The 11,236-nt window shown below is 33.3% G+C and overlaps 2 protein-coding genes across 2 annotated transcripts in view; one reads left to right on the plus strand and one right to left on the minus strand.

The window, feature by feature from the left end:
* Position 1: 1 nt before the first annotated feature.
* LOC106104850 (ubiquitin-conjugating enzyme E2 Q2) lies at positions 2-6,168 on the minus strand. The gene is made up of 8 exons (XM_013285026.1): positions 5,886-6,168; positions 4,985-5,101; positions 4,614-4,714; positions 3,641-3,776; positions 2,607-2,778; positions 1,913-2,104; positions 1,198-1,425; positions 2-469 (listed from the first exon to the last, which is right to left on the minus strand). The coding sequence occupies exons 1-8, from the start codon at positions 6,045-6,047 to the stop codon at positions 438-440; spliced, it is 1,140 nt and encodes a 379-aa protein (XP_013140480.1). The 5' UTR covers positions 6,048-6,168; the 3' UTR covers positions 2-437.
* A 617-nt stretch (positions 6,169-6,785) lies between these two features.
* The window catches only part of LOC106104731 (probable ATP-dependent RNA helicase DHX34), a 14,768-nt gene continuing 10,317 nt past the window's right edge, over positions 6,786-11,236 (plus strand). The window contains exons 1-6 of the mRNA XM_013284862.1: positions 6,786-7,411; positions 7,637-7,755; positions 8,396-8,562; positions 9,106-9,309; positions 9,726-9,858; positions 10,710-10,858. Of these exons, the coding sequence (XP_013140316.1) occupies positions 6,870-7,411; positions 7,637-7,755; positions 8,396-8,562; positions 9,106-9,309; positions 9,726-9,858; positions 10,710-10,858 (1,314 nt within the window). The 5' untranslated portion in view covers positions 6,786-6,869. The remainder of the gene's footprint in view (positions 7,412-7,636; positions 7,756-8,395; positions 8,563-9,105; positions 9,310-9,725; positions 9,859-10,709; positions 10,859-11,236) is intronic.

An 11,236-nucleotide genomic window follows, 5' to 3' on the forward strand; every position in this document is an offset into this window, starting at 1 on the left:
ATTTTTTTACAAATCACAGGTTTTTTTCATTTAATAGCTAGAATGAAATGCAAATAATTTACCGAACTTCACACTTCTGGGCTAACGTATCGAAGTTATTGAGACGAGAAAAAAAAATTGATTACAAAAAACGTTAGATATTAAACATTTCCTATAAGTCTTGTAGAGTCTCTCTTCAACTGCCCGCACTCACTCCGCACAGATTACTTAACATACAGATCAAGGTATAGTTCATATCAAATATCTTGTCGGCTCAAGGTCGCAGCGATTCGTATGAAGTTTAGAGCCGCCAAGATATGTGACAACTGTACACGGAACGCGGACTCCGAGACACGAACAATGGAATTACATCGGAGCGTCCGCTCACAGATCACTTTACGAATAAGATTGTCACACGGGCGTTGTCGCACATTAAACTTAATATACAGCTAGACGGCCTAGCCGTCCTCCTTCGGCGGCGTGAACCAACCTGCGGAATAACATTGAGATTACTTTAAAATATAAATTAACACACCTCTTCCGTTTTATATACTGCACTTTTCATGTTAAAATTAATAAATTCCAATATCTTTTACTCATATGTATTATCATCATACAACTTTCAGCCACAAAATAGAAAAATCTTTAAATTTTAGCCCACTGAACTTATTTGTATGTCCAACAGCCACGCTGTATTAATATTCAAGCAATGTTTAAAACTAGCCCAGGACTCCGTATGCGTGGAATTAAAAAAAAACAAAAGCAAATAGCCTATTTTTTTTGTGACTGAATGGCCACTGTTTGCCTTAAAGAGGCATTTAAAGATTCACCGGACTTGAGGTAACCTAAACCTCGTTTATGAGTAACTAAGGATTGGTAAATAGCCTATGTGTTCTTCCAGACTATACTCTACGTCGATGCCAAATTTAATCGAGATCCGTTCAGCTTTCTAGGCTACAAACTCTAACAAACATCCATCCATTTAAACTTTCGCATTTATAACATTAGTAAGATACCGTTTTGTGTTTTTTTTACTATTTTTCCCCTTTAGTAAAAAAGAGTAAAGAGTGCACTCACACATTTTGTAACTCCGTTTAAAAAATCATGTTTTTAAGGGTTAACTAGTGAATTCAGATATAACAGCTGATAGACATATAGAAGAGTAGCAAATACCTACGGAGGTAGGTACAAGGGCAGGTTGAACAAAGTTTTACTAACCGCTTTTCTCATGTATCTGTACGAGGCACTTGAAGCTCTGCTGCGCGCGCGCAAGGCTGTACTGCGTCTGCGAGACGACCTTGGTGGCACCGAACTGTATGCGCGCTTTGCCCTTCACCAGCGTCGCCGCGATCTGCATTATCACCGCCTCCACCGTGTACGCGGACGACCAGCCTTGCTTCGTCAGCAACTCCATACAAATAGCTCCGCCCACTAGGACATAACCTCCTGAAATATAACAGTTGGGAGATTAAACAAAGTTAAAGTCTTATATTACTAGCTGTTGCTCGCGACTTCGTCTGCGTCAAATAAATAGTCACTAATAAGATAGTTTTTTAATGGTGAAAGAATTTATGCATTCGATCCTGTAGTTTATAAGTAATTTCAATACATACAAAAATACGAATCCTTCCTCTTTCAAAATAATGGAAACTCATCTTCATCGTCTTCCTCCTGATCCTATACCCGTAGGGTCGGCGCAACAGGTTTTTGTCCAAATAACTCTATCATACGTCATCTCAGTCATCACACCCTTCTTGATCATGTCATCTTTCACGCAATACATTCATCTCTTTCTATTTCATCTCTACCGGGTTACTGCACTGATAAATAAGTTCCCCGTGTTACATGCGATCCATCCCTCCTCATAACATACCCATACAATACTAACCTTTTACTTCATACCTATAAGAAATTATAAGAAATGTTTATTCACCTGATATGATAGGATACACGACGCGAACAAAGGGCGGCTCGAAGGGGTACGTTTCTTTGAATATAATGTTCAGCAGAATTGAGTCCTTGCCCTCCTTCTCTTTTAGCAGCAGCAGGTCATTGTGCAGTGGACTGTCAGGGTCCACTGAACGTAACCTTATATTCCATTCATATAATGAATCATTCACTAATTCTGTAATAACAAATATTTACTAAATTAATGTTAAATTCTTAAGGTTTGCGAGTGAAATTATTGCATCTATAATAATTTATTTTCCTTTTGTTTGAGTAGTAAGTTGTCTGTTCAAACAAATAGTAAAACTAACATTAATACAACAATAACAAATATTTCTATCCTAATGTTGAGAAAATATCGAGTTTCTAATAACAATTATTTAAAACCTAATTAAACAGCGTTTTTTAAATGAGTAACAGACCAAAATAGCACTTATTGCTAGAGTAAAAATTAAAAAGTCAATCTTTAAAAACAATCATGTCAAAGTTGATTCTTACAAGCTATATTCTGACCGTAACTGGTATTTCTGGCAAAATAACAAGCCAACCTTCGCTAGTCGGAGAGGCACTTTAAGAAGAAGAAGAAGAACAAACCAAAACCGAACTTTCGGCCTTGCCCTAACCAAAACAAAAAGTTTTCAATGGAATTGAAATACTAAGTTAAGAAAATCAAAACTCACCTATAGAGTACATATTGTTCTTGAAAGAATGAGATCGGTATATATCGCGTAGCTCCTTCATCAGTCTGTCAGTGGCCTGCAGGCTGCCGGACACGCTGCCTGACAAGTAGTCCTGTCGCTGGTTCTGTCGCAGCCGTTCTAATGTCGCGAGGTGTTCTGTCTCCATTTCATCCTATAATAACATGAATTGAATTTATTTAATTTAACTATTTTGTAATGAGTGCTCCCCATTGCCTATATCTATAAACTAGCTGTTGCGCGCAATTTCGCTAGCGTGAAATTAAAAAAATAATAAAAATATAGCCTATGTTACTTACAGATAAATTACCTTTCTATCGGTGAAATAGTTTTTGAATCGGCCCAGTAGTTTTTGAGTTATTCCAATAACTTAAAAAATACAAAACAAATCTCTGCAAGCTGCATTTGTTCAGGGTACATTTCCAAACAGAGGGTAGCAGACATGGATGGGCATATTTTAGGCTACTTTTTTTTAAATCCGCTCTAAGGAAGTTTACTGGCACAGCTTTTGTGCAATAGAAACAGATGCATTACATTTAATAGACAGGTACAGAAAAAAAAAAACTCCTAACCTACACCACTCCCCTGGCCAATTAATCTCCCCATAACAACTTACAGGCAGGAGATGGCGCAGTAGGGTCGACTCTGGCATTCTGTTGTGTCGAATGCCAAGACTTTGGGTGTGGGCCAGCAGAGTAAATATGCTTATAGATTAATTGAATACAGGCACTAGACTGCGACAAGTTTATTTTGCAATTACATTGTAGAAATAATTAGAAAAACAACAATAGCCTCTACTAAAATATGGTGTAAAAGCAAATTTTGTAAGACAAAACTATGATTTATTACTGTGCAACATAAACAAATATATGACTATAATCTACAGTTCTTTTAAACAGTATTCTCAAATGTATGTAGATGTCAAGTTATTTTCAAAAACCTAAAACAATATGTAAATTGCAAAATTAAGACTTACAACACTTTACATAGGGACCATTGGATTATAAAAGCTCTACCTTGTTACTGCGGCCAGCATCATCAACCATTTCAAGTGGCAAGTCCTCCTCCCCTTCCGACTCATCCTCCTCTGCTGCCATTTCCTCATCTTCCTCGGTGCCAGATTCCGCACCATTAGAAGTTACACTTGGTACTCTATAATGGCAAAACAAACACAATCAATGCTTATAACACAAAAACAAAGACATTTACATAATATATAGATGAGGCATAGTGAATAAAAAAAATCACGGGTACTTTCTTTGAACAGTCTATCAGTTGTCCAGTTTAGTACACCACCTAGTGTCTTTGTACTAATATGATATAAAAAATTTAACAAAATTATAATAAACTCCATCTTTTTATACATAAAAACTAACCAGTAAGTAAAAATGAGAAAGGTATATATTAATTTATCTTTACCTTGCTAAAGTAAAAATTAATGACTCAATATTTAATCGGTAAACAGTACATAAAAAATAAAAAAGTTAAGTATCATTTAATGACACCTATCTATACTAATTTCATAAAGCGTAAAACACAGCTTTACGCTACACATTTTCACGCCGTTAAACTTAGGGGTAAACATTTTGGATAAAAACCCTAATGTGGGAAGAGACCATAAGTTGTTGCCAACATCAAGGAAACAAAGATGCCATGGTTTGACATCATGTCATGTCATTTTGTCATTTGCAATTGATAATTTGACAAATGTGAACAATAAAATGAGACTTTTATAATTTTATGCAGATGAAGTTGTATGGGAACAGCTAGATGGCAATAAATTTAAACACAATTAATTATATTGACATGTTTTGAGTAACTATTAATAGATTGAGTCTATGCCTCCTCTATATATTTGAATGTCTTTGATGTAAACATAAAAATATATCAACAATCTTAACTACACATAACACAAAGGAATACATAATTATAAGTAAATCTTTATCTAAAGTAATTAACAAAGTACATTATACTTAAGTAGTTATTTACCTCTGTTGGGGAACAGGATGGACGGGTAGGGCTAAAGAATCTAAGTCAGGAGGCTCAGGAACTCCATGTAATTTGCACAATTCCCTCAATAATATACCCACCTGGAATCATACAAAAATATCTCACTACATACAAACAAAATAAAATACAACAAAACAAACACTTGACATTCAAACAAAATTTCAGCTATTACAGACTATTGCACTATCATATTTCATTCAATAGATTATTATAACTATTAATTTTCACAGGCAAATGAGACCAAACATAATTTTCAAAGTTCAACTGATATTAGGTAACATTTAATTACTATTTTTGGTAGTGAAAACTCAACATTAGACGAACATTCAACTGTCCTGAGTGGCACATACCTGATTTATAACATGATTGTCTCTGCCCTGTGTGTGGCTGAGTATCTGTACAGCATTTGTCACAACGGGATCCTCACTGTCTGCAAACCATACTGGCGGTGTGGTAGGGTATGTCTCCTAAAAATATTACATTACAATTAAAAATTGTATGAAGACTTATTTTGAAGTAAATCTTGAATGATTTGATGCCTTTAACATGTTTTAAATTATTGAACATACTTTAACAATAAAAAGATTACTGTTCCTAAAAGAAATCTATATGAATTTGAAGAATGGCATGGGATTTATTTAGCAAAATCATATTTTAACACTTCTTTTATGTCTCAATGACATATTCATGGATTTATTTGTGATATCACATTAGGTGTTTCTTAAATACAAATACAGATTCTATTGTTAGTTAAATTTTGTAACATGTGATAAAAAAAATGATGCAGTTTAACGTATATACGACAAAAAACCACCAAAGAATGACTAAGTGCCTTTGTTCCAATATTCAGCGAGAGTACCGTTACCCAAACAAAATAGATATTACCCTCAATAGAATGTAGCTGTACTAACACAGAAAAGAAAACTGAAACTTTATGATCGATAAAGAATGATTCGTCACGGACTCTGTGTGCATTGAAAAGGCAACATACAATCAATAACACGTAACGCATGCTTACAAAAACGTTTAAAAACAAACAATATGCTGTTTAACAATTCTAACGTGTTAATTATCACATATGCATATGGGAAATGAATTGAATGCTTCCGTAAACTTTCTGTTGACAGCCCTGCCCTCATAAACAACGGGTCTTTGTCCAAACTAGAGATAATCAATAAGCGCAAAGATTTAAATACAAGTGTTAAAATCGAGTGCAACAACTATTAGTACATTAGTTATATGAATACTCACGGTAATATTTGCGTGTATTTCATATTTTTTTCCATTATTGCCAACGAATCTGCAGGTCAATTCGTCCACACTCGCTGACATTATCTGAAACCGCTCATGGTTTTTTGGAAACACATGTTCTAAGGTCTTGATTTCTAACTTAAGCGTATTTAAGCAAGCCATTAGTGTATAAAGACACTAATTTTTAAAAAAATAACTAATTTTCGCGTTAGAATACATAGAAACAATATTTTACGTTCACTCCCAATCAAGCAAAATGGCGGAACATAATGGCGGATTGACAACCTTTATTGACGTTAGAGGGCGCCAGTAATAAAAACTTTTTCTTGTGTTATCGATTAAGAAAGTCGCTCTCTTGGCTTCTATGCCTTTTGGAAGTACACTGCAATTAAATACAAATTATTGAAATAAACTATTTTCAATGGCATGGATAAAAAAACCCTGTCCTTAGTAAACATATACTGGAAATCAAAGTGAGATCAGGAATCAGAGAAGGTCACTTTTAATTTTTAACTTAATACACTACTCAAGTAATAATTTGTAATAAATCACAATTCATAAAAATTTAAAATTAAAGAAGCAAACATGAACAGTAAAGCCAAGGTTTTTATATGTAGTATTTAAATGATTTTTGAACGAACTATCTTTTACCCGCGACTTCAGCCACATGAAATTAAAAAACTTAGTAAGTAGCCTATGTGTTCTTCCAGACCATGACATCTATGCCAAATCGAGTTCCGTTCGGCCGTTTAGGCTTCAAACTCTAACAATTCATCCATCCATCTACCCAAACATTCGCATTTATAATATCTCTTTCACAGATCTTACTAATATAATATTAATATCAATCGACAAAAAATGGTAACATTGAAAACAACTGATTGTCAAATGAGATGTCAAACCGTCAAAGTCAAATCTAAACCAAAACAATTTTATTTGATTTGAATAATTTTGTATATTTTCTTCTTAGATATTTTATTCACAATGAAACGATTTCACGACCATTCACCCCGAAGATCAAGTAAGAGAAGACGGTCGAGTTCGGAGGAGAGACTGTTTGCAAACCGGCAAAAATTATCTAAACCTATGAATCCTGCAGAATCCTCTTCAGCGGAGTTTGATTTTTTAGATTATAAGCGAGATATAAACAAAATATTCGCCTATAGTAGAGATACAAATACAGTAACGAATAACTTGGATGACTTTTGGGTGTTCGTAAACAAGTACCAAGCTACTTTGAGGAAAGCTGGAAAACCTATATTCTGTGTTGAAAATGAAGATCGCCTAACAAACGATTTAGGAATCCCATCAAATTTTTCAAAATTCGATTGTATTAATTTTAGTACCAATATAAAATTTATGGACAGTGTTTGTGAAGAAAGAGGAAGAAAGAAACTTACAAAGAGTATATTTGATGCACTATTAAATGTTGTGTCAATTTACTTAGATTTTAAGAATAAAGAGAAACTTGAGAAACTAAAGAAGTTAAGGCAAACACAAAAAGATCTACCCGTTGCAAAATATAGGTATATTTTTTACATATTGCATGTATAACATTTTATTTATTAACAGATCTATTGCTTAAAGAGCAATTGATTCATGTTTATAATCTGCAAACTCTATTAATAAAAATATAATTCGGTTCATCCTAAAGGATTTTAGATTTGACCTCTATGACCTAAATGGTGTTACCATTTACCATACCAACCATGACAGTTTAAAGTTATATATCATTTTAATAAATGTTACAGAGAAGAAATACAAGCTGCAGTTAAAAATGAAAGAGTTATTATTGTTGCTGGCGATACTGGCTGTGGAAAATCAACTCAAGTTCCGCAGTACTTGCATGATGCTGGCTTTCAAAATATAGGTATTTCAATTTTATTCCCAAACAAGTTTAAAGTTATGCCTGGTTTACATTTAGCCAGTCCAGTTAGATAGTTGAGACGTCCAGGCCTAGATTATTAGGTTTCACTGGTGGCAATTAGTATTGAAACTTTCACAGTGTATTGCCAGTTCAGTTATTGAGCGCTATTGACTGTACTGGCTGAGCATGAATTGCCAAGTAAAAGTTTTTTAAACACTGTTTTTAATGTACAACTTCACATATGTTACAAACTGAACATAAGTCTACAGCAGATGAGGTCCAAAAACACAGATTCTGGTTATATTGTATGATTATATTTTTTTTAATTTCGCCTTTAGTATAAATGACATGTAAAATACTCAATTTCATTGTAATTCTTTTAAAAATCCTTAAACTTTATTTAATAATTGTTTGATGATTGAATATTTACGGAGTAGAAGTGATTTGCAACAGATTGTTTAGTATTCTTTATTCACTATTATTTCTTTATAATATTACTTATTTTACTTACATTTTACATGCATGAAGGAATAGACTTAAATCAGTGTTGCCACACACCATAGATTATATAACAAAAAACTATTCTTAATAATTGATTTTTTAACAATAATCTATACAATTATGTGTGTTTAATGTTTTCCAGCGTGTACTCAACCAAGAAGAATAGCTTGTGTATCCTTATCGAAACGGGTAGCGTTCGAAACTCTCACGCAGTTTGAGAGTAAAGTGGGCTATCAAATAAGATTTGAAAAGAGCAAATCAGCAGATACTAAAATATGTTTTATTACTGAAGGACTGTTGCTAAGACAGGTAATTTTAGTTTCTTACTAGCTATATTAAAAAACAAAACTAGCTTATGTGCTCTTCCAGACTGTCCTCTACATCTATGCCAAATATCAATATCCATTTAGCAGTTTACGCTACATAAATATATAAATATGTAATGTTTTTATTGCTACCTTTGTTATGTGCATTTTTATATATTATTAGCTGTTCCCGTCTGACTTCATTCACATAAAATTATGAAAATTTTATTTTATATTATGGGTCAAATTATCAATTGCAAATGTCAAAGTGAAATGACATTCAGGCAGCAACTTATAGTCTCTTTCGCACATTAGGGTTTTTATCCAAAATATTTACCTCCTAAGTTTAATGGCGTGAAAATATATAGCCTAAAGCAAGACGTAAGTGTAGGGCTTTTTATTAAAAGAAGAATGAATCCAAAATATGTTGTAATTACTGACATCTTAGGCAACAAAGAAGTGTGTGTTTACGCTTTATTATATTAGTATAGAAGTATAGATATAGATACGGCTTAACTAGTGAAGCTTTTTTAATAACTTGTTTTAGATGTCATCAGAAAATCTACCAAATTATGATGTTATAATATTAGATGAGATCCATGAGAGGCATTTGATGGGTGACTTTCTGCTTGGTGTTCTTAAGTGCCTCATACACACTCGTACTGACATAAAGCTGGTACTCATGTCAGCTACAATTAATATTAAGTTATTTGAAGATTATTTTGCCGCTGAATCTGCTGTTGTCATTCAAGTAAGTTTATCAACAGTATATATCGTAGTTTTTTTTTATATATATACAAATATGGAAATATTTATATATGTTACTAAATTTTGACACCCGATATGTTTCAGTAATTGGGCGTTAATTTTTTTTGCGGGCGTTTTCTTAACTTAAGTAACTAGTAAATTTTGTTTATAGACCATATCATGACTATTATAATGATAAATGTTATAAAAAGAAAAATACAAATTGTGGTACTATACAATAAATATCATAAAGAAGAAAAATGTAAATTCTTGTATGTAATGAATGAACTTAAAAACAACTGGACCAATTTTAAAAATCATTTTGGTATTAGAAAGATAAACTATCGCTGAGTTACATAGGGTGTATTCATTACTATGTTTTAATTATAATTTTCGCATGGGCTTACCTTAATCTGACAGGTACCAGGAAGATTATACCCAATCGATTTAAATTACAAACCTATTCATATCGAAGACAAACCAACAAGAGATGACAGGCTCGATCCCCAGCCATATGTTCAAATCATGCAATTAATTGACAGCAAATATCCAAGTTAGTATAACAATTTTATAATTTATTTAAGTGGCACTCAGAGTTGCTTCACAGTTAATTGCAGCTGCAATATATGTTGATTATTAAGCACTATTAGAGACCCTAAGTGTAGATTACTTGTAAGCCTTAATAACTCAATGACTGCATGCGGTAGTTAACATAGTTCTTATTAAAATTGCTGTTATGTACTTTATATTAAAACTTTTAGGACATGTCCCACAATAGGGAATATGCATGTATTTTTTTTTAAACGATTCTACTTGTTATAAAATAACCAGAAAAAAAATGACGCGAAAATATTCAACCATTGAGCTAAAAATAATAAAATATAATTACGACCATTTTCGAGCTACTAAAACGCGACCGGACGCGACGTCAATCGTCTATTCCATTCATAAGATTAAAAAAAATCTTTGCAGGAATGTTTTATAGTAATAAAGTATACTTAAAAAAAGTTTGATGCAATCTGGCGTTATATGCATATTGCCTATTCTTGTTAACAAATAACAATCCAATGTATAAAATATGTGATGAAAATATTGGATTTTGTTACATTATCTGCCAGTGGTGTGACAAGCTCTTAATGTTTTTGTATAATGTATGACGATGAGAACCCAATCCTTTCATGCAATGCTCATTATAAATATTTCATTTGTTAGTCAATTATGTTTTTAAGTAAATAATCTATGTGTTCCTCTAGACTATGCTTTACGTCTATGCCAAATTTCATTGATATCCATCTAAACTCCTCTCGCATTTATAATATTAGTAAGAAGTAAGATTATTCAGAATTTATTCTAGTTTATATGAACTATTTTATTTATGTGTTTGCAAAAGATTTTATTTTACAGGTGATGAAAGAGGTGATTTATTAATATTTATGTCTGGTGTACAAGAAATAACTTCTATATGTGATGCCGCACAGCAGTATGCGGAAAAAACTAAGAAATGGATAGTACTTCCTCTACACAGCGGTCTATCATTAATTGAACAAGATAAGGTGAGTAAATATTTATCTCCTAAATGTAGATATTAACAGTGGTAGTGCCCGCTTTAACATCTTAGCAGTGCAGGGCTCGCCCCCAGTAATACCACGACCACACAGAAGACAGCCGTGAAATGGAAGCAATTCCGTGTACAGTCTGATGAGTGTGGTGCCGTCCTAATTTAATTCCCTTTCTCTTTACCACCCTTTTCTTATAAGAAGAGGATGGGAGGGCAGTGGATTTGACGGTAGAGGAGATGCATAGGAAAGGGCAATATCCTCTTTATGTGCGTCTCCATCTCCGCCGTATAAGGGTAACGCATCTGCAATTGCGGATGTCTATGGGCAGCTTCGCTTCGCTATTTTGACGGATTCAGGTGGCCGCTTGCTCGT

The sequence above is a fragment of the Papilio polytes genome, unplaced genomic scaffold, assembly GCF_000836215.1.
Source record: "Papilio polytes unplaced genomic scaffold, Ppol_1.0 DF823399.1, whole genome shotgun sequence".
Taxonomy (NCBI): domain Eukaryota; kingdom Metazoa; phylum Arthropoda; class Insecta; order Lepidoptera; family Papilionidae; genus Papilio; species Papilio polytes.

Bases quoted from the DNA above. Each gene is read 5' to 3' on its own strand.
- LOC106104850 (XM_013285026.1), bottom strand. From the start codon at position 6,047: ATGGCTTGCTTAAATACGCTTAAGTTAGAAATCAAGACCTTAGAACAT. The intron at 2,779-3,640 runs GTAGAGCTTTTA...ATGTTATTATAG, and splicing joins ATGCTGGCCGCAGTAACAAG to GATGAAATGGAGACAGAACA. The intron at 2,105-2,606 runs GTGAGTTTTGAT...TTGTTATTACAG, and splicing joins GAACAATATGTACTCTATAG to AATTAGTGAATGATTCATTA.